The sequence below is a fragment of the Leptinotarsa decemlineata genome, unplaced genomic scaffold (assembly GCF_025532065.1).
Source record: "Leptinotarsa decemlineata unplaced genomic scaffold, Ldec_3_MD MMD2_P_RNA_scaffold_2, whole genome shotgun sequence".
NCBI lineage: Eukaryota > Metazoa > Arthropoda > Insecta > Coleoptera > Chrysomelidae > Leptinotarsa > Leptinotarsa decemlineata.
The window spans coordinates 23,469,028-23,491,845 of record NW_027412529.1 but is presented as its reverse complement, the minus strand read 5'-3'; the positions used below and the strand labels follow the sequence as shown (position 1 = coordinate 23,491,845).

At 34.3% G+C, this 22,818-nt stretch overlaps 1 protein-coding gene across 3 annotated transcripts in view; it reads right to left on the bottom strand.

Annotated features, from left to right (window-relative positions):
- The window catches only part of LOC111505699 (protogenin), a 126,280-nt gene that overhangs the window by 45,486 nt on the left and 57,976 nt on the right, over nt 1-22,818 (bottom strand). For all 3 annotated transcript variants that reach the window (XM_074185918.1, XM_074185924.1, XM_074185913.1), the window contains 3 exons: nt 15,450-15,636; nt 4,067-4,214; nt 31-99 (listed from right to left, as the gene is read on the bottom strand). In XM_074185918.1, coding sequence (XP_074042019.1) covers nt 31-99; nt 4,067-4,214; nt 15,450-15,636 — 404 coding nt within the window. The remainder of the gene's footprint in view (nt 1-30; nt 100-4,066; nt 4,215-15,449; nt 15,637-22,818) is intronic.

The window sequence follows — 22,818 nt, the reverse complement described above, 5'->3', positions numbered from 1 at the left end:
GTGCATTGGTTGTTACAGTAAGATACGTACCTATAAGTTCCAGAATCGGAAATCTGAGTCTTCTTAATTAACAGAACCCCATTGGGCAAAGGAACATATCTAGAAGAAAAAACAATGAAACATAAAAAATATCTTATTTATTTCAGAGGTAAGTTGAATTTTATAACTGATAAGAAGCGTGACCCTAGGTACCTTATTTTTCAAACAGTAGAGGAGATGGACTTTCATCGAGATAGATGAGTTTTCTTGACCCAGTGTCGTTCTCTGAATTGCATAAATATGCTGTATTTGTAAATATACGTGATAAAGTCATGTCTATAATTTTCTAGGGATCGTTTCATTTACTGTGACATAAACCCAAAACACTGTTTCTATGATTTTTCTCTTTATTTTTCAAGTTACTAATTTTGCAAATTTCAGTCAATAAACATGTTTCTAAGACCTGTTTATTATTAGGTTTGTGGTTGCTTTCTAGATATACACACAATTCTACATATAACAAATGAACAGCTTTGTATCGAAAAGTTTAACAAACCGTGATCTCAAATAGTGTAAACAACCTCACACAAATCAATCACACCTGCAAAATGATAAAATATTTCTCTGAATATTTAGGTATCTTGCGGATTCAACCAAGAGAGACGGCGGGAGCTGTTCCCGACTGCTTTTTTGATTTCAAAATGAGTTTCTCTGCTGAATTACATTCAATTTCCCACTAAAGCAAAGCCGGCGCGTGGAAAAACTGTTAACAACTGCTATTACTTAGGTATATTATATAAAATAGGTTTTCTAGTATTCCACCATGATATTTCGATTTAAAGTATATATTACTTACTAAAAATTAAAACTAATACAACTATATACTTTACTTTAAAATTAACAGTGTAATTCTCAATAGAATAATAGGTATGTGTATGAAGAGAACTTGTGTTTAGTTAATGTATTAATATGATTTGGGATTCATTATTTTGTGAATTATCATTCTTTCTGATGTTGAGAGTGTGTTTTTTGTATAATATGATGTAATTGTACTCTTGTGTTCTTTTGAGAAGACTGTTATATATTCTTGTATTTTGGTTAGTAGTATATCCTCTTTGTCCTGGACTTGTTGATGCATGACTGGTACGAATCATGTTGTTAATTTTAGTTCTGGTATTATACGTGTGATCGATTTGTTTTAGGAGTTTATTTTTGAATTTTCATTGATTTATTGCTACGCGAAGAAAAAATAACACTAGTTTACAGCCAATTTACGACTGTAATGCCAAAGGCAGTTTTTTGTTAATTTTGGTCCCTGAATGCGAAAATGATGGTAAAAATTTTCTTACACGTAAGATTGAGTTATGGTTTTTTTCACAAAAATTTAATGAACACGACACTCCAAATTTACTTTTCCTGTAAATTGAGGAAAATCTTTAAAATCTGGCAACACAGCGGCTCTATCCAGTATTCGAATCTGCTTCCGCTGTATATGAGACTTGTAACGCCGCTTCTCGAACTTCCGATACTCGAAGTGATAAACGTGTCTGGTTTTTCAAGAAAGAGCAAACACAAAATTGTATATCAGGACATTCTTTCCTCAAGAAGGTCAGTTCTTCATGGAGAAGGTTTACCAGTTCCAACATCCCCGGCAAATTGGGAGGAAGATTTGGAAATTTATGATGACCAGGCATGTTCTTAAGATGTGCCAGAAAAAGACGGTTCATATTTTTCCGAGGGTGAAGGAAGAACGCCCCATTTAATCGAAAAACCTGAATTAAATGACCTAGTTCGGGACCTCTACATGTCCAAAGAGAATGCTGAACTATTAGGGTCTAGATTACAACAATGGAATTTACTAGCCCCTAAAACTAAAGTTGCAATATTTAGAAACCGTAACCATGAGCTATCCTCGTTTTTAACTGTGCCGGATAAAAGTGTTTTTGTGTAAATCATAATGGTGTGATGGAAAAATTAGGATTTACACATAACCCAGACGAATGGCGTTTATATATGGATTCGTCTAAAACAAGTTTAAAAGCCGTTCTGCTCCATAATGGTAACAAAAGAACCTCTCCTCTTGCACATTATGCAGTTGCCATGAAGAAAACATACGAAAGTATGTCACTTATTCTAAATGCAATAAGTTATAATACGTATAAGTGGCAAATATGTGGTGACCTAAAAGTCATAGGACTATTACTAGGTCTTCAGGGCGGATTTACGAAGTTTTGCTGTTTTCTTTGCCTTTGGAACAGTAGGGCAACACAGAGCCAATATCAAGTAAAAGAATGGCCTCCGAGAGATAAATATATCCCAGGTCAAGCTAACGTGAAGAATAACCTCTTGTTAATCCCAAAAGCGTTTTATTACCTCCATTACAATTTAAACTGTGGTTAATGAAAAATTTTGTAAAAGCATTAGACAAAGGTGATGCGTTTAAATATCTTAAACACGTTTTTCCAAAATTAAGTGATGCAAAGCTCAAGGAAGGTATATTTGTTGGACCACAAATTAGAAAACTACTAATTGATCAACAGTTTGATCAAAAATTAAGTAATGTTGTATTAGCTGCGTGGAGTTCTTTCAAAAGAATTGTTTCGGAGTTTTTAGGGAACAAAAAAGTAGAAAATTGTGAAACACTTATAGAAGAACTCCTTCAAAACTACTGCAGAATGGGATGTCGCATGTCTCTCAGAATCCATTTCTTGCACTCCCATTTGAATTTTTTCCCAGAAAATTTGGGTGCTGTCAGTGACGAACAAGGGGAAAGGTTCCACCAAGACATACTGACAATGGAGCAACGTTACCAAGGCAGATGGGAAGCAGCAATCATGGGGAATTATTGATGGTTCCTTATGAGGGAAAACGATGAAATATATAAACAAAAGTCAACATTTGAAAAAAGGTTATGCACAAAAGACTTCATTTGAATATTTTTTCATGTGTATTGTAAAAAAAGTCTGTTATCCTCGAAATATATTGTTTTTTTTTCTTGTTTTGATCTTATATTTCCCTATAATATGTGAACATTTTTGTATAAAATAAAAATAACTATAATTCAAAATCTTTACGTGATGGAAAATTTTTGATGTTGAAGTCGCAGTCAGGATGCTTTAAACTCTCATGTATAGCTATTATAATATTAGTAGTAATTTTAATTATATAACTTTCAACTTCAGGGTGTTTCCTCTGAATCCCACATCATACAAGAGTTGTGCATGATTAACCGTATCCTTGCAAAATCTAAAAAAACCACCAACGATTGTTCTCTTTCATCTAAATTACTACAAACTTTCGACAGAATCATTCATTGTTTTTGCGATAAAAAATATTTCTATTAAGTTAACTGACTATACGAACTTTCAAAAGTTTTCGCAATATTACTGATTAGGGTAATGTGTTTGTAATTTAGGTTTCGAAGTTCCTATCATTTTATCGTCGCTTGTAAGGATACAAACATATTGAGGACTGTGCCTGAATTCCCGTAAGAGGAGTAGAAATAGTATTTAATTTGTTCTCGTACTTTTGACCTAAATATATAATAATGTTCATCGAAAAAATTTGCCAGTTCTAATTTGTTGTCGATAGTTTTATCTCCATCCTCTATTTGGTTTATATAGTTGTGTTTTTTAATTGGTGATAATTCTTTCACTGTATTCTAGATTTATTGAATGTTACCATGAGTTATTCTGTTTTTGTATAACTTAATTTTATCATTTTTTATTAGGATATCAAGTAGCTCTTTGTGCTTTTTGTTTATTTTCATATCATCTATACGTTAATTTTTGTGGTGTATATTCTTAACTGAACCTCAGCCAATAATAATACCTCACAGGGACGTCTTATCTTAATAGTTATCATTTCTATTTCTACTTATAACTCACGTTAAAGTTTGTTTCAGATATTCATCAACACATGAAACAATTCCTCACAGGATTACAATTTTTTTGTAAAACTTTCAAGCATTTCAAAAGGATATATTTCCTACCGAAATATCAAAATTTCTTTTCATAACAGCTTAACTGAGTGTTCACACATAAAGCAGCACATACATATACATTAGAAAATTTGAAAATTATGTTACCTTGTTTGCTGAGGTAGAATAAGGTTACTATTGAATTCCCATTGAATATGAGCAGGTGGTGTTGAATGTATACCGCATTGGAGAACTCCCAGTTGAGTTTCTATAATAGTTATGTTGCTAGGATTTGTGGAAAACTCTCGTTCCATTGCTGAAATTTAAATTAATTTCATAGAAATAGTTATTTAGAAAACATTTTAAACAACATGTTGCATAATAGAGAACTAAATACTTCAAAAATGAACATAATTATACCTGTTTCACACTTTCAGGAGTATTTAGATATCAAAATAGTAAGTAAGGTCAGATTACACATTTTAACAATATTAGTGCTACGTGATGAAATTCAAGTTCATTACGTATTCAAAAAACTCTTCAATGTGAGATTTCTTCCACACAGTTTATAAAACGGCAAGACTTGTGTCGCCATACAATAGTATCTTCAGGCGTCACGATACATTGTGACGTTTAACCAATTTCATTGGTTTAGTTCTTATGATTCTCCAACAAAAGGTTCTCTGCAGCAATAGTATCAATAAAAAAGTTTTGAGATCTTGCATAGTAGACTTTCAATTTTTTTATATGATTTGTTTGGTGGTGGGATATTTTGAAAGTACGTCAGTAAAACAAATTGAAATTATATAATTTTATTACTACCAAATAAAATACTTTAAAAAAATTATCCCAATATATCACTCCACTATTTCAGTTTTGTACGCCACTGAACTCTTGATAACTATTTCAAGCTCACTGTTTCCTGTCAACACTTTCCATTAAATATATTGTTGTTTTTTGTTTTCCAACCGAAATCGGCGGAATAGACGAAATTATATATACCAAAGAAACGCTCAGTACTAACAATTTCAAGAAATTATTTGAGTTCCCCCACTACTCTATTCCCAAAGTTCTATCGATTGATACATAATAAAAAGTGGTAACTGAAAGAGAGATTAAAGAGTGTAAAAATGACGGGAATGGTAATTATGTTGTTTAAATTGAAAACCATCCAATCACACATTCCACTTCAATGTATAACTCATAAACAAATGAAAACTACATATTTTTTTGCGCGTCTGAAATATTTCAAAGTAAATTCATCAATAGGTATTCCTAAAGTAACTAACCATTTTTTTGCAAGTTTCATGTTGTTTGAAATATTCAATGAGTATATTATTTTTGGTTTAATTTTTCATAATCGTAGAATGAAAAATATAAACTTTTCCTATACTAGATGATTTTTTCCTATACTAGATGATTTATAATCAATCAATATTTTATTGAATGCAGTGAAATCTAAAAGTTTTTGAAATATCTACACTTGAAAATGGTGGTAAGTTTTTGTCAGTTTTCAGAGGTTACATGATTGACAACACTGATATGTCCTAGCCTGTACTAAGTATCGCACGTTAAAATGAAAGAACTTGTTAATCCTTAGTACTCATAAGTTTCGACCTCTGAGTGTTACTGTTCGTAGAGGGTATATGGTTATCGAAAACACTTATCTTTTTACCAGATATATTATTAAGAAGAGGTGTAATGAGGGATGCCGTATGAAGTGCCATCTTTGAAATTACGTGAAAAACTACTGCCTCTGTAGTTATCTTGTTTTGGATAGAGCATGAAATAATATATATGTAATAATAGTTTTTTGCGGTTTTCAACTTCATAAGAAATAACAATTTTCTTAGGGGAGCAATGCCATTTTTGACTGCATATGGCGGTCAGTGTCATGTGATTGGTCTAATTCATAGTTCAATGATACTGAATCCTTGAGAAAACAAACAATTTGTGATAATCGTGAACCCTGGATGGAGTTTTCTTATATTAATTCTACCTTTCACATTTAATTTATTCGAAAACTCAGATTTTCAGAAAATGGACATTTGAAAAAATATGGGATCCAACACAATCAAAGATGAAAATTTTTAACAAAATCATTAAATCTTTCTCATTGTTAAATGCCATACAGAGAACAATTCTCAGAACTGAAGCGGTTCCACCCAGGCTCTAGGGTCTTCCAAAAGTACACAAAACTAACATGCCACTGAGACCAATAGTCAGTGCGCCAGACTCACCAACCTACCACCAGGCGAAGCATCTAGCCACGCTCCTCCAGTCATGTAGGAAAGACAAACTCCTACGTAAAGGATTCGATGGACTTCGTTGATAAAATTAGGGACTTAACGCTGGAGCCCAATGATATCTTGGTCAGCTTCGATTGTTTACCAATGTCCCACCGGAAGACTCTCTGAAAGGGCTAGCCCACGTGTTTCCGAGTGATAGCGTCGAACTCTTAATAGCATGTTTCACAGGAAGTTACTTTCAATGGAGGGGAAACTTCTATGAACAACTAGATGGCGTGGCGATGGGAAGTACACTCAGCCCAGTGATGGCCAATTACTTCATGAAACGTTTTTAAGAGAAAGCCCTCGACACCTTTGAATTGAAACCGATTTCGTGTCTACGTTACGTGGATGACACCTTCGTCATCTGGAAACATGGGAGAGACACTCTGAACCTTTTCCTAGACCACTTGAACAATCAACACCTAAGCATCAAGTTCAGTATGGAGACTGAGCAGGATCAGCGGATAGCATTCCTAGATGTACTGATCGAACGAGGTGGTGCTAGACTAATCCAAAAAGTGTATCGAAAACCCACGCACACGGATAGGTTAGGTTAGGTCCAAAGTGAGTGGGTCTATTCGACCCTCCACCTCAACCCGCAAGGGTTTATTGTGGCTCACACCTATTCACACTCGACCAAATAAACCCAGCTTCTTAACGAAGCTGATTATTATGGTGAGTGGTCTTTTAAGTCAGATGGTAAGAGAGTGGTTCTGCTGAACTCTAACACCAGCGGCAGCGGTGCAGGCACAAAGTATGTGCTCTTCTGTTTTCTCATTTTCCAAACAGAGGCGACACACACTGTCTTTCGACAGTCCGAGTCTCTGTTTCTCTGCATATGATGATTCAAATGACAGTGACCTGTGAGAAGGCCTGTTAGACATCGTAGTTCATCCCTACTATAGTCCAACATCTGTTTGGTATCAAGCTTTGAAGGGTGAATAAACGCCTTGGAGTGAGCCAATCCTGGAAGATTCTGCAAGAAGTCCATAAATCATGGATAGGTATCTGCACACCGAACCACCATCCTAGCCAGCGAGGAGTCATCTCCACTCTAACGGAACAGGCTCGAAGAATATGTGAACCAGAGAATCTACAGGAAGAACTAGAACACCTTCGAGTGACCTTGAGATTGAATGGACACAGTGCACCTGAAATCAACAAAGCCATGAAACAGAAGAGTCATACGGTTCAAACCGGGGAGAAGGATCAGACGGTTGCACGCTCGTATCTACCGTATATCTATAGGGTCACAGACAGAATTGGAAAACTATTGGGGCAACACGACATTAAAACAATTTTCAAACCCACCAGGAAGATTCAACAAAGACTCAGATCGGCAAAAGACAAAAGGGACCTAGTATGAGCAACGGGGGTCTATCGCATACCGTGCACTTGTGGGAAGGTTTATATCGGAACCACCAAAAGATTCATGGGAAAAGGTTGAAGGAGCATGAAAAAAACTGCACACTGGGTCAAACAGACAAGTTTGCTGTGGCAGAACACGCACTCAGTGAAGGAAACCATAAGCCTCTGTCTGAAAACACAGAACTTATTGCCCCCAACCAGGGATACTATAGTCGACTGGTACGGGAGGCAACAGAGATCCACAAACACACGAATAATTTCAACAGTAAAGAAGACGCGGTGAACCTCAATCGAATATGGAATCCCATTCTAAGAAATTCAAGGATATCAAACAGCATGGTAGCAGGTAGAAAAGAGTCAAGGAATGTTAACGATAAACTACCTGCTCCAGCTACAGTTATTATCACTCCATATTACCTGACACAGCATAAATACGCGTTACGAAACCGTAATTTTCTGTCATCGGATAAAAATTCAGAATGTATAAACCTCTGAAGAAGCTAGCCACTCGCGCCAGCGAAACGTCAGGAAGAAATTACAAAAATCTACGGACTTTGAACCTGAAAAATAGTGACACTAATCTGTTTCCTTGTCCATATTATAGAACCCCTTAATTAGATGAGGATTATTGCTGTATTGTTTAAAATCGCTTCGTAAAAAAGTAAAGGATAAAAAATGGTTACTTTGGGTCATCCCTAATAGACATATAACATCGCGGACTTTTTCGTAGACCTTTTTAAGGGAGCCACTTCGTTTTATATGTAGTGATTACACCAGTCGCTGACCACCATACAGTAACTATCGTCTTTTTTGGTGGGTTTTCGCCTTCGGAAAATGCCTGGGTGTCCAACCACTATCCTGAACGTCTCCTATTGTCGAAGAGATTCCACTTTTCATCACAAGGATCGCTTTGGTTGCGCAAAAGCAAAGAACAGACCTCGAAAGGTAACAATTTTTGTCGATAGTTCAAATCGTGAGGCACCCAATTTTTAAGCGTTCCGATTTTTCCAATATGTTTTAAACCATCAAAAACCGCATGGGAGCTGACGTCCTGTTCTTCCGCCATCCAATGTACAGTTTGTGATGGGTCAGTCTTCACCAGGGTCCTCAAATACTCGTCCTAGAGTACTGTAGGTCGATCACTTCAGGGGTCATTGAGGCTGAAATCTCCGAAATGAAATTTCGCAAACCAACGTCGAACAGTGCGTACATTAACACTATCACTGAACAAATGCCTTGTTAACTTTTCGATCTGTTTCGGATGCGCTTTGGTTCAAAAAACTGGTCAAAAATCGCTTAACTACATCATATAATAATAAACTGAAAATAGACAAAAAAAAAAGATGTTGGAAAAAATAAACAGCATCAATGTATGGAATGATGTATGTATCGTGTTGCGTTTTCGTAAAACTGTTCAGTGAAAATCTCACAATAAAGCGTTTTTTGAATACGAAACAACCTAATATTTATTTAGTTACTTACTTTCGACATAGAGAGTTGGATAGTGTTCGTTGCATACATACATTACTGATTATTTGGTGGTTGTTATATTGTGTTCGCTTGATTTCTTTGTTAAGCAGTGTGTTCCTTTTACTGTTGATTACTTTTTAAATTTGAAAAAATTTAAATGTGGTACCAGACAATTACATCCAATTCAAAAGATGATTTCACGTTTTAGCAGTTGAACAGAAAATATAAAGGAGGACTCTTAAAACCACCAGAAGATATCACAATTATTATATTTGTAGAATTCGATATCAAAATAATTCTGAAACTGCAAATAACTTACCCAAAGAAAATGATTTTTTGAAAAATTATATTGCGATGTTACTTAAACTTCATCACTGTTGCAAAAGAAGAGTTAAGGTGTGATGAAAATCATATAAGTATATTTATTCCATCCTGTATGAATACGTATTTTAGAATCATAGTTGTTGAAGCCAACTTCTGATTCAATCTATTCATAACAACAACATAAAGAAAATAAGACTTAGTTTATGGAAAGTAATTGAAGATATCTTCAACCGGGTCTTGTTCAGCGAATCGGGAATAAATTCATTTGAAGCAAACCGATACGATATTACATACCAACGTGGAAAAGACCATGTCATAGCCCATGCATTATCGAAGTATGTGCTAGCAGAGACTTGTCAGAGTTGTTCAATATTAAAATTAATATTAATTCGATAAAAAACACTGAGATTTTCACTAAAAGATTTTACAAAAACGCAACACGTGTTTCGCGAAACACATGTTGCGTTTTTGTAAAATCGTTTAGTGAAAATTTCACAATAAAGTGTTTTTTGAATACGTTAGTTATGCATTTTCATCAAGTACCGGCCGATTCCATCATATATTTGTTCAATATCCATCAATCTCTTTTGTCACCCAGATGTTACTTGAATGACCTAAAAGATATGTTCGAAGAATATGAGGGAAATAAAGAGAAGTGTATCCAACATATTCTGTTTGTGCTGTAGTGAAGCCCAGTTTCTATAAAACACAAGGCCAAATAATCAAATTGAATTTGAAAGTTTGGCTCTCGATTTCACCTACATCAAGAAATCGATACCTGTTGACAGTAGACGAATATTTCAGATTTCCATTTGCTTTTCCAAGTTCTTACGTATCTGCAGTAACTGGTATCAAACATCTTTCGATGCGTTTTTCGCTAATTGGATTATGTAGTAATAATCATTCCGCTCATGGTTCTTTATTTATGTACTCAGATCTTGAATGAATCTTTCAATCGAACGATATTGCCACAAGTCGAACAACAGCATATTATTCTTAAGGCAATGGTCAGTATGAAAGAAAGAATGGAATTATTTGGAAAACAAATGAGTTGGCTTTTCATTCCAAAGGTTTGAAAATAACCCAGTGGGAGTCATACTACCTCTTCTTTGCACATCTACAAATATACACCACAACGAGAATTTTAAAATTTATTGAATCTGCATTATACAGTATTACAATATCACCAATGAAAACAGTTGTGTTATATTTGACTTGTCTTCTTGTTTTTACAGAAAAATGTTGAGGTTCACAAGTGATTACTGCATTTTATTTACTCAGAATTATACCTTCTTGAATAGACTTCTACTTTATTAGATTTTTGGAAATTTTTGAAGACGACTGTTTGACCCATATATTATGCTACATGAAATACATATAACATTACATATTTGTATAATAAACAAACATTATAATATAAATAATCACTAATATAATACAAAATGTAGGTTTGGCTTTCTACTTCCATATAAAAGAAGGCTTTTCTTCCAGTTTGTGTCTGAAAGTAACTTTTTTGCATGACCTACACATCTTTGTATAGAAATCTTTTTTGATATAGGCTTTCACGGCTGGCGTCAATTTTTTGGTTGATTTCCGCGTTTTGCCATGGTCTTCTTGGTTACAATATCCAAACTTTTCAACTGCAACTGCGGCATTCATTTTCAGTGGCGTGGCCGAAGTACTCTTCTTGACGTATTAACTGAAACTGAAATTCTCATTTCTGCCATGTCCTTTATAGTGCTGATTTTTCACGCACTTTCTGTAATGGCGGGTTCGCGCGTACTTAACGCGTAGGGCGGATTACGTCTTCTCTGTCGTAGGCGTTCGCTTCTAACACAGTTGTAAGGTGTTTTATTTCGTCGTCGACATACCTTTCTTCATTGAGATATCTTGAGGAAACAGAGGAAACTGATAGGAATCTAAATTTCTATAATATTACCTCATTGCACGAGCTCGACAAAATAAAATTATTGGCGATCACACAGGGTGTTCAATTTTTTCTGGGCGGATCCGAACTGTGTTTTTTCAAATGGCAACCTATAATTTTTATCGTTTTTTCGGTTTCTACATAGAAAATAAAAGACATTTTATGTATATCTTCACTTCGAAAATATTGACGGTTTTCGAGATATCTAGCATGACAGGTTTTTTTTCCAATATTCGTCACTCAGAATATTCGAAAATATGGCTAGGTTCAATAGTTTCTCTTAAAAAAGCATTTTTTTTGAAAAATGGTCGTTCTTCCTATTTCTACGCCATAAACACGACGAAAGACTTTTTTCAAAGCGACGACTGATAAAAATGTACGAAAGATATCTTGTTTCAATTTTGTACAATATAGCGTGTCCTACAGTATTTCTTATTTTTTTTTCTAAAAATGATAATTCTCTATTGTATCGCCATAATATCAATGTGACGGTTGTGATCCAGATATATGTTATGCTTATAACACATTTATTCTTTAAATAGAACACCGTGCAATTTCTTCATTTGATGCATAGTTTTTGTCCAAGCCTTCCCTTAAAATATCGCCCCATGCCTAAAATTACCTTTTGCTAGAGAAACAAGTTTTGAATTACATCGCAAAATGCACGTTCTTGAATAATTACAATAATTTCAATAATCTCGAACTTTGTGCCATATTTTTTCGGTCTAAAAGAACCTTCAGCGAACAAAATAAAATTAAACGATTTGTTGAAACTGGATGTATCAATTATTCTAAACATGAGCGCATGAAGCCAGCTACTAATGAAGAAAATGAATTGCAAGTTCTTCATACTACTGTATGCCGATTTTGAGAAAAGAGTGAGATTTTGCAATTGGGCCATGGAAAAATTCGTCGAAATGAATATTTTTTCAATAACATTTTATGGTCGGAAGAATCGACATTCCATAAAAATGGATTTGTGAATCGACATAATTACCATTATTATTCGACTGAAAATCCACACTTATTGAGACAGGTAGGCGGACTATCAACATAGGTGGTCGATAAATGTCTGGGGAGGCATCATTGGAGAATATGTAATTGGTCCATACTTTTTTTCAGGGATATATGAATGGAACAATGTATGTGCACCTGCTCACTATTCAGCAGAAGTTGGAGATCATCTAAATGAATTATTTCCCAATAAATGTACGGACGGAATGGGCCTGTACGGTGGCCCGCTAGATCACCAGATTTAACTGCGCTGTCTTGCGCAAACATAGACTTCAGCTCTGCATTCAAGAAAATGGAAGACATGTTGAACATATTTTATAAAAGTTTCATTATCAACCTTCATTAAACTCTTCCTTTTTTAGTTTTGTAGTTTGTCAGTTGACAAATTTAAATATCTAGAACATAAGCCCTAAATTCATGAATGTACAGCATAACATGAAAAAAAAATAGTAATATTCATAATGTTTTTTCATTTAATCTTGTTTGGTTTGATATTGCACGATTTATGGGAAAAAGTCTGCATCCAATGAAAAAACTAATTTTCCATTTAGAAAAATGTGATAGGTACATACATTTATTTCGTAAAAAAATATTTGTTTGGACACGCTATAATGTACCAAATTGAAACAAGATATCTTTTGTATATTCTTATCAGTGGTCAAATGGACATCGAGTTTATGGCGTAGAAATAGGAAGAACGACCATTTATCGAAATAAATGCTTATTTAAGAAAAACTATTGAACCTAGCCATAGGAAATACTTAATGAAATTTGTAGAGGTTTCTTTGGCGCTCTTTATGGATCAATAATATACAGGGTATTCCATTTAAAATAAGGAAGATTCTGGCAATTTTCATTTTCAATATGTGGCAAGCGGTTTTTCATACCCTGTATATCACAGGTAGATTTCAGATATATCGTTTGAGAGAGTTACCAATGTAGAATATTTGACCAAAAAAAAATTAATTGGACTTGACACAACTTTATAATTTCAAATATTCTGAGTGAGGAATATTGAAAAAAAAGTTCATGCTAGATATCTCGAAAACCGTCAATATTTTCGAGGTGAAGATATACATAAAGTGTCTTTTATTTTTTATGTAGAAACCGAAAAAGCAATAAAAAATATAGGTTGCCATTTTAAAAAAACACAGTTGGGATCCGCCCAGAATAAATTGAACACCCTGTGTGACCGCCAATATTTTTATTTTGTCCCATCGATATCAAGTTCTGAAAAAAGGTTTCCTCTTATATTTTGTAACCTACAGCGTGTTTCTTTTTATGTATCAGAAATTCGGATTTTTTTTGACGAATCGTTTTTGACTAAGTACTCTGATTTAATGAAAGTTGTAAAAAATTATTGTTTACAGTTCTTTTTCTACCATATCTGAATATTATATATGAATATTGGATTCGGAAGTGTCTTTAGATATCACCTTCAATTTTAGAGAACTTCAGTCCTCTTTCGAAAAGTGATTTCTGAAGTTAGAGAAATACAAATATATTATTCAATTTTCAAAATATATTTATATAAATGGAAATATGATTTGGAAGAATCATGACCCCCGTGTTCACTCAGTCTATAGACCAGGAATAATCTCTTATCCCCTTTTAACAAAATGTTTCTATCTATTCTTAACAACAAATCCAGTGTAAACAACGTCGATGCTTATCAGATGATAATGAAAAGCGGCATTTACTTTTTAGTTTTATTTGTTAAAATATTTCCCGACCTAGTACACTTTTGAACTTTATGTAAAAATATTTCTCCTGCTATTCAAATGTTTTTCAATGTAGCTTGTTTTTGAAATAAAAATGCGGGTACTTTTAATAGGGACACTTAATGCATCATAATCTACAGAATAACAATCGTGATACACAGAAATGTACTCCGTCATAACGCAATAGAAATCGCAATTGATCACATAGTATAAGATAGAAATGTACAACGGCATAATGTACAGCTTCATAACGTAATCCATCATAATATATACTTCATCATAATGTACTTTTTCATAACGTACTCCGCCGTAACGCTAACGCATCATAATATCATTCAATCATAAACACAATGCATCATAAAGGCATTCCATCATAACAGCAACGCATCATAGTATCAAACGATAATTGGCAGAAACCGTAACGCATCATAACGTACTTCATCACAACGTAAAACATCATAACGTAAAGTATCATAACGTACTTTGTAATAATCCTATAGTTCATGCGCTTGCTTATACTATGTGGGAATAATGGTGGAAGTTTTTAACTCATTGAAGATCTAAGAAGAGCCCTATTATACTGAAGGAGCTTTAATATGATACGAATACTTGAATTTATTCATTCATTGTTCCTAATTTTTCATAATTCTGCATTATGCCTAATGTTGGGTGAAATTTTTGACAGTTGGTTGCCTTGAAGACCCATTTGCACCATAAAACTAATCGCGAACGAGTTGGCCATTAGCCATCAAAACATCAATTGAATCGACATAATTCTGATTATCTTCGATGAAACTCTAAGTAAAATGCATTTGAAATAAATTCTACCTTACCTAGTATGGCAAATTTCCGCTAAGAATATGACGATTATTTTATTTAGAAAATATGTGTTCGGTCCATCGACTATGCTACCGGTATGCCATTGTGAGACAGACTTGATGCGCGCGCAACCAAATTGTGATGGATTACGTTATGATACTTTACGTATTCTGTATATTACGGTTATGATAGAATACGGATTCTGTACACTACGGTTTCTACGCTTTAGCGAAATCATGCATTGACTTTATGATACAATGTGAATATGATGCGTTACGAATATGATCGGTTAACGTTTCTATAAGTAAGTTATGAATTTATACTCTATGACAAAGTACGTTCTGCTGTTTTACGTTATGATGAATTGCGATTATGAAGGTTTACGTTTCTCTGCACTACGTATTCTATATATTACGATTATGACCTTGTAGAGTTACGATGCATTGCATTTTCTCTCCTTTGATGTTATGATGGAGTACATTATGATGAATTAGATGCACCCACTTTCAAACTGTTTTTTTTTCCGGAAAATTAATTATAAAACTGAATAATTTAGTTTGAAAATATATAAGTTTAAGCATAAGAGAATGTTTCACGAGCATATTCTTTTAACTTACATGCTATTTTCAACTTGGCCACATTTGATAGAATTGCTCCAGCTTTATTGCGAACCAAACAACGGTAGTCACCAAGAACGCCTCGTTTACCATTTGGAACTTTGGGAATGTACAGACTACCATCTTGCTGTTTCCTCCATTTGGTGGTATTCGAGGGAATCTTTTCATCATTATGATACCATGTGATCTAAAAAAAATATTCACGTTTGACTTGAAAGTTTGCAGATATTCTAGTTCATAAATTTCCAATTCAACCGCTATAATTGTAAAAGATTATGAATTATTCGAAACAGCTTTCAAACTGTATAGAAATACGATTTATTTTTTCAAACGTTACAGTAGGGCATTTTATTAGTTATTTCACTCATATATTTACAATAACCTTTCACGTAAAGAAACGGGCAAACAAGAAGAACATACTTTTACTAAAAAAAAAAAAATTAAAAATAGCTCTTCTAGAGAAATTACTTCCAGTTCAAGTCTGATACATCAAATTAACTCGACTTAACTGAATTAAAATGTTAATACCTATGTGATCAGATATATGGAAAGAAATATCTAGCATGAGTTACCGGTTTCAAAAACATATAATGATGCCCAAGGAAAGATAAGATATCACCAATAAGATTTAATGGTATGGGGGTGACAAGAAAAATAAGTTCTGAAAATGAGGAGGACTCTCATGGTGGAATACAGCAGCGGATTTACTTCCACCCTTGTTAATCTGATTCCTGGCGTCCAAAGTCTGTGGCTGATCATTTATTGAAAGTACCATCTCGTAAATTCATGCGCTTTTTCGAACATTTCTATGAGCCCTGTAAAATGATATCAGCATTTTTCCCAATATTTATGAATTTTATAAATTAACAGACACTGGCTGATTGATACATATTTTTACCTTTACCTTTCAATAGTCGCGTGAAGTGATGTATTCATTTTTATTGTTAACTAGCTGACTCTGCGGACTTCATTCCGCCTTAGAGGTAATACAAAAAGCACATTTTTTTATTTTATTAATTTAATTTTTTTGTTAATCAAGTATTTCAATTATTCCTCATTAGTTTACACTCTTCAGTTAAGCACCTTGTGATACACGACATTTTTTGTTTTATTATCAGGCGCAAATATAAACAGCGCAGATGGTCTTCCGACCCGTGAATATGCCACATATAATTGACTATGTGAAAAATATTGATTCTCCAGATTCAGACCACAAACTTTCAAGGATTGGCCTTGTGATTTGTTAATGGTCATGGCAAATGCAATACGAATTGGAAATTGAAGTCTTTCAAACTCAAACGGCATATCGGTTGGGATCATCGGGATCGTCGGAATGAGAACTTTCTCACCTTCGAATTTTCCTTTGAGTATCGTCGCGTAAATCAATTGTTCATCAATTTACTTACCACCAAACGTGTACCGTTGCAAAGTTTTGGTCGTTTCAAGAAGAAAGACTGGATCTATGATTACTAACGAACATTTTTAATATTCTGTTGTTGAATATTCAACCTCTGAATGGAAGAAAATGGAATTATGTACAGATGTCGATGAATTAGATTTAAATTTGATTTACTTAGAATCATGGTGTAACAAAAATTCGATTAATTATCTTCATTTCAATGTATTTTTTCGGGAGTAGCAGCTTTTGTAGAACACTGAATGAGGAAGGTGTTGCAAACTTTACGAGAAATATTCTTTGTGTAAAAAAAACTCTAAATGGATTAGTATTGTTCGGAAAAAGACTTTGAAGTATGTGGAATCTCATATATGCGAGGTGAATACACAATTATAATACTCGTACGTAGTTATAGATCCCCTTCAGGCAATACTGATATTTTTCTTGAGAGGATGCATGACCTACTTGCTGAATTTTCCGACCAAACACTAATTTGTTCATTTATGGTGATTTTAATATATACAGTTATAACAAAAGTAACTTCAGAAGTTTGAAGTTGTTATGTGACATTAAATACGCTCAGTAAAATCGATCGCATATTTAAAAATTTCACTGACGAAGAATCATATTGTGTTGTAGATAATACCATATCTGATCACAAATCAGTACTATTTGATTCTAGTTCAGAAAGTCAAACGTTCTTATATAACAGTGCAATCGAAAAATTTTTCACAGATATTGATCATGAAGAATGGAATGAACTGTATAATTTCACTGAAATATATGTTTTTGAAATATTTTTTTATTATTTCGCAATGCCACTGAAAATAGTTGGGTTTCTGATGGACTAAAGTACTCCAGTCAGTACCTGAGGGGATCTGGGATCTCAATAAATAACCTAAAAACAAAAACAGGTGAAACTATTAGAGAGTCAGAAAATACGAATCTAACACAGGATTCTTGGGAACATTCAGAACTGAGGACATCTACAAAGTATTGGCTGGTTACAAAGAAAGAGACAAAGTAGATTAAATGGGCCGTCGCCAGACGGGATGACGTTTAACCAATAATGCTACAAAAAGGACCGGAACCTCTACATCAAAAAATAGTATGTAGACCTTCAAAGCAAGTTTGACTTTGAAATACAAACCATGGAGACTGATTGGTGTCACCTTCATTCCTGATCAGGACTCAGCAAAAGCTTTTAGATTAATCAGTCTTATAACGGCATATAAGCGACATAGCATTGGCTAACAGATCACTCCACCTAGACCAATATGCATACAGGTAAAATATATTAGTGGAAATTGGTTATTAAAGAAAAGAAGGAACGACGATACAAAATATAGGTGGATATTCTCCAGGAGGGTTTTTGTTCCCACCTTTATAAAACATTGTAATGGACGAGTTACAAAGCCTTCTAGACCATATGGGTATAAAGTACTGGGCTATGGAGACAATCTAGTTATTCTAGTCCAGGGCAAATACAATGGGACAGTGCCCTGATTATCACACGATGGTCCAAAGAAGAAGGATTAAATACAACCCCATCCAGTATTCACCAGGAATACACCGAAATGAAGAAATATGTCATTTGATGTTTTGGCTGGGAGTGATACTAGATCGCAAACTGACCTGGGAACATTGATGCTCGCTAAACGTACTCATGGAAAGACATGGGAACTGAAACCAGACATGATGTATTGATTATACTAAACAATGGTTGAGCCCATGATAACATATGCTTATTTGGTTAGGTGGCCAAATATGAAAAAAAAGCTACCGCTATTAACAAACCAGACATATCTGCTAGTTTGGTAATAAAGGGAGCAATATAAAGCTAAACAACAGCAGCATTGAGTACACTCATGAAACTACTTATTTAACATCACGTATACGGGAGGAGTGATCTGATTCAGACTGGAAAATTATCCGAGTGATCGGGATGTGGAGCAACGAACAATAAACCTACGGACCACATGAGACCGAAGTACACTTTCGACACAAACTTAATGGATAATGATACCGTGAAGAGTGGGCGAGGAACGGTTAACCCGTGAACGTGCTTACCAAAAACACACTGCACTCTTGCAGTGTGCAAATAATATAATTTGAGACATCAACCATATGAGGAGATCAAAACTTTTACTGACAGCCAGGTTACTCTTGAGGTATCGATGAACCCAAGTTATTCACGTCTACGAATGACTTTGAAAAGTGAATAAACTGATGGACCGGAATATATTGTCCATTATTACTTTCAGTATAACGTTTCGAAAAATACTTGATTTTTAGACCACCGCCTCGAGCCGAAATGAGTACTACTTTGTGTGTGATGTGTGGTTCAGAGTTGATAATAAAAAAGGTTCTATACTATAGAACATATTTGTTCTACATAGAACAGAATTGCTTCCAGTTAAAAATTGTTTTCACAGACAGCATGAGGATACGCACGGCCCTTTCATAGTTAATCTGTTCATAAGCAGATTATATGTAATTTCGATTCTTGATACAAGTAAAGGACATTGTTTTCATTCTCAACAGATCCCCGTATATTTTAGAATATTAATTTTATGGCTAGTCATGAAAATTTGTCTTTAAGTGACATAGCCGAAAGTAATTGGTATCCTTCAAATATAGTATATAAGTTAATCTGGAAATGTAATTTTAGGGAGCATCTTCGTGAATCTTCGACTCTTCAAGAAAACCGATTCAAAGTTCAATGCTGTTTCTTTTGAACCAAAATAAACGGATTAGATTTATCTATTAGCTATTACCTGCGGCTTCGCTTGCGTAGGATTTGGTTTGTCACATTAAGGTTCATGACAGACTATTTCACACAAATAGTAACAATATTTTTTTATTGACAATTATTAAAAATATTTTTTTAATAAAAAGTATCCTATGTTACTTCTAGTACCTCCAAGAATATGTGTACAAAATTTCATGATAATCGGTTGAGTAGTTTTCGCTACTCTATGTTGTATAAGTTTGAAAATGTCCTTATAGGACGAAACTACAGTAACGTTAGTCACAAATAAAAGTGGTAAAAAACATAGAAGGTTTCATTTATCTTTTTTTCATTATGATTTCCTACCACGTAGTAACGGCTACATCCAACAATTAATTGATTAATTAATCATCATCTTCATCTTCATCACGAACGAGTCTCTGTGATCAGCTGTGATGGCGTCATGGCAACAGAATTCAGATTGGGGACGGAGTGAGAGAGTAATAGATAGAGAAAAAGGAATAGAAACTCGCAGAGGGAAATATAGGTATCGCACAGCTGCACGCATTTAACTTTATCGACGAATTTTTGTTACTTCAACTTACGGAAATCGTCAGATTATCTATTTTTCGTTATCTTTGAATTATTTCCTTCAAAATGAAAAAAAATTAGCTACGCTCGAGAATGTCGAATTGACGTTATTTTTTACAACTTTCCGGCCCTCCCCTTTCTTTATGTCACTCTCAAATTGTCAGATTACTGGAATATACACTTTTTAGCAGGTAATTAACTCATCCTAACTTAATCTGACGCGCTCGAGAATTTCTGATGATCCGGGTACAAGGTATATTAATCTGCCGCGCTTTAGTAAATCCCGAAATCCCCGCTTGGGCTCCCCTATTATTACAGTGGCATTTATAATATTAATAGGGAAGTAGGGATATAATAGGTAACCCTGAAGACAAGATGATAAAAACTTCAAAGTCGGTGACAAAAAAAGAATGGTCAGAATGAACTAGCTATCAAAATTTGTTTCAAAGAACATGTGGGATCAATGTGGCATAAGATCTATGACCAATAACAAAAGTCTCAACAGTTAATGGTTTACTTTTATATGAATCAATTGTTGAAAATTAGCGGAACTTTTTCGCCCATTTGTATACACGAAATCATTAATGTATGGCTGAAAGAGAAAGTGTATACCTAAAAAAAAGGCAAAGTTAGTGTTGTAATTTGTAGGAAATCGAACTGTAAACTCTACTGAACCAGGTTTTAATCATCAAAATCAAAACGATGCATTTAATATATTGACAATAACATAAGGCACTTAATCAACAACCATTTCCAAACAATCATTTATTATTTAAATATAAAGTAATACAAATTATGAAACAACAACAGCCAAAAACTAATTGGCGGTCTGTGGGGCGACTTGATTGATTTCAGTGGGGCATTTGCTTTTTCAACTGCAGGAACCCGGCAGAGGCTCCAATAAATTCAAGATATCGCCAGAATATTTAGTAACACGACTATCGTCAAACTTAAACCGTTTCGTTTCGTCTTTGACCAATGCGTAATAATGACCAGATTCAACACCTGCTAGATTGAAGTGTTCATCTATTTCGAACCTTCGTAAGAGTTTGGTGCTTCCGTCAGAGGTTGAGTCATGTTTGAAGACCATCAATGTTATTATTAGATTGACTGGTGCCTTATAATAGTCACTTAATTTAGCACATATTTGGCAATCCAGTTGATAATCACCCGTTGAAAGTTCTATTTTCAAATGATTCAACAATAAGCTTTGCACGGACTGGTTATCAGTCGTATTAGGATACACTTGTTGAAGTTCCAGAAAGTCATATACGTTTTTGCTACCTCTTGAACATGTACTAAAGTAAACAACTGAGAATTTTTCCATCAAAAAATCTACAGACACGAGACGAATAGACTGCACGGAATCATTCAATCTAGAGAGGTCAGGAGTATTGATTCTGCTGTTTTCCTGCTCACGAAGAGTATTCAACAAAATCCCCAAGAATTCCGGACAATCATCTTGTTGTCCTAACGAGTATCTAGGAATCATTAAAAACAAGATCTATCAAATGAGAACATGGGTTTGTTCAATACTCCCACTCTGTGTTCACTTCGGAAAAGTTATCCAAAGACCTTGTCGATTGCTTGAAAATTTTTCTCATCGTAAGGGTTTGGTTGAAATATCTGCCAACTGATTTTCTGCTTCGGATGATCAATTTTTTTTACTAATCTGATCCTATATCCTTCACGGGCGGCCTTATACAGGCTGATTCACGCTGTATGGCACATTAGACGTTTCTGGTGAACCAGACAACGAATCACTTTGAAAATTTAATGGAGGGCATATTCGGACATTCTCTAGCCAACTAAAATATTTTCGACAATGCGGTGTTGCCGCTTCTATTAGAAAGCAGTAGCAACTTTGATTTTTCAAATGGAACACTCTGTATATAATATTATTTTTGGAATCTCCAACAATTGCCCGACAACTTTTCTTGATATTTTCCTATACCTATCTGTTACCGTTTTCGAAATAAAAATTAATTTCAATTTTTTTCTTCGAAAATCATGACTTCTAAAAATGCCGATATCTTTTAGTTAAGAAGTACTATGATATCGAAGTTTGGTTTGGAGTTAGGTGATACTTGGACACTTCCCACACGTCAGCCTAATCTCCGTTACTTCAATACAGGGTGGTAAAAAATACAGTTTTTTCGTTTGCTTGAAAAAGTTGCTGAAATTTGATTATTTTAAATGGAACACCCTGTATATTATTGAAAATTCGGAAAGCTGCTGAAATTTGCTTCCTTTCTATGTATACCATACCTATACCTAACTAGTCAAGTTTCGGACTTATGAACATTTATTTGTGAAAATGTCCCTTCAGAATGGTATTTCCATTCGGTATTTGGTAAGCAGGCCATGATTACTATTTGACAGTAGCGTTGTGACATTCTCCTAATAATATCGACATTTTCGTCACTTCAGAAGTTGCAAATACCTTCAAAACGATGGAACAAAACTATTCAAACGAAGTTCTTATGAATTTGTTTATTATTTTTGGACAGTGTGACAAAATTATCAGCAGAACATGTAGAAAGTTCAATGAAATGTATCCGAATCTACCGCCAATGAACCTCAAGAAATTTATACGAATTCAGAACAATTTCAATATGTTTGGATAAACTTTAAAAAAGCACCAAGAAACT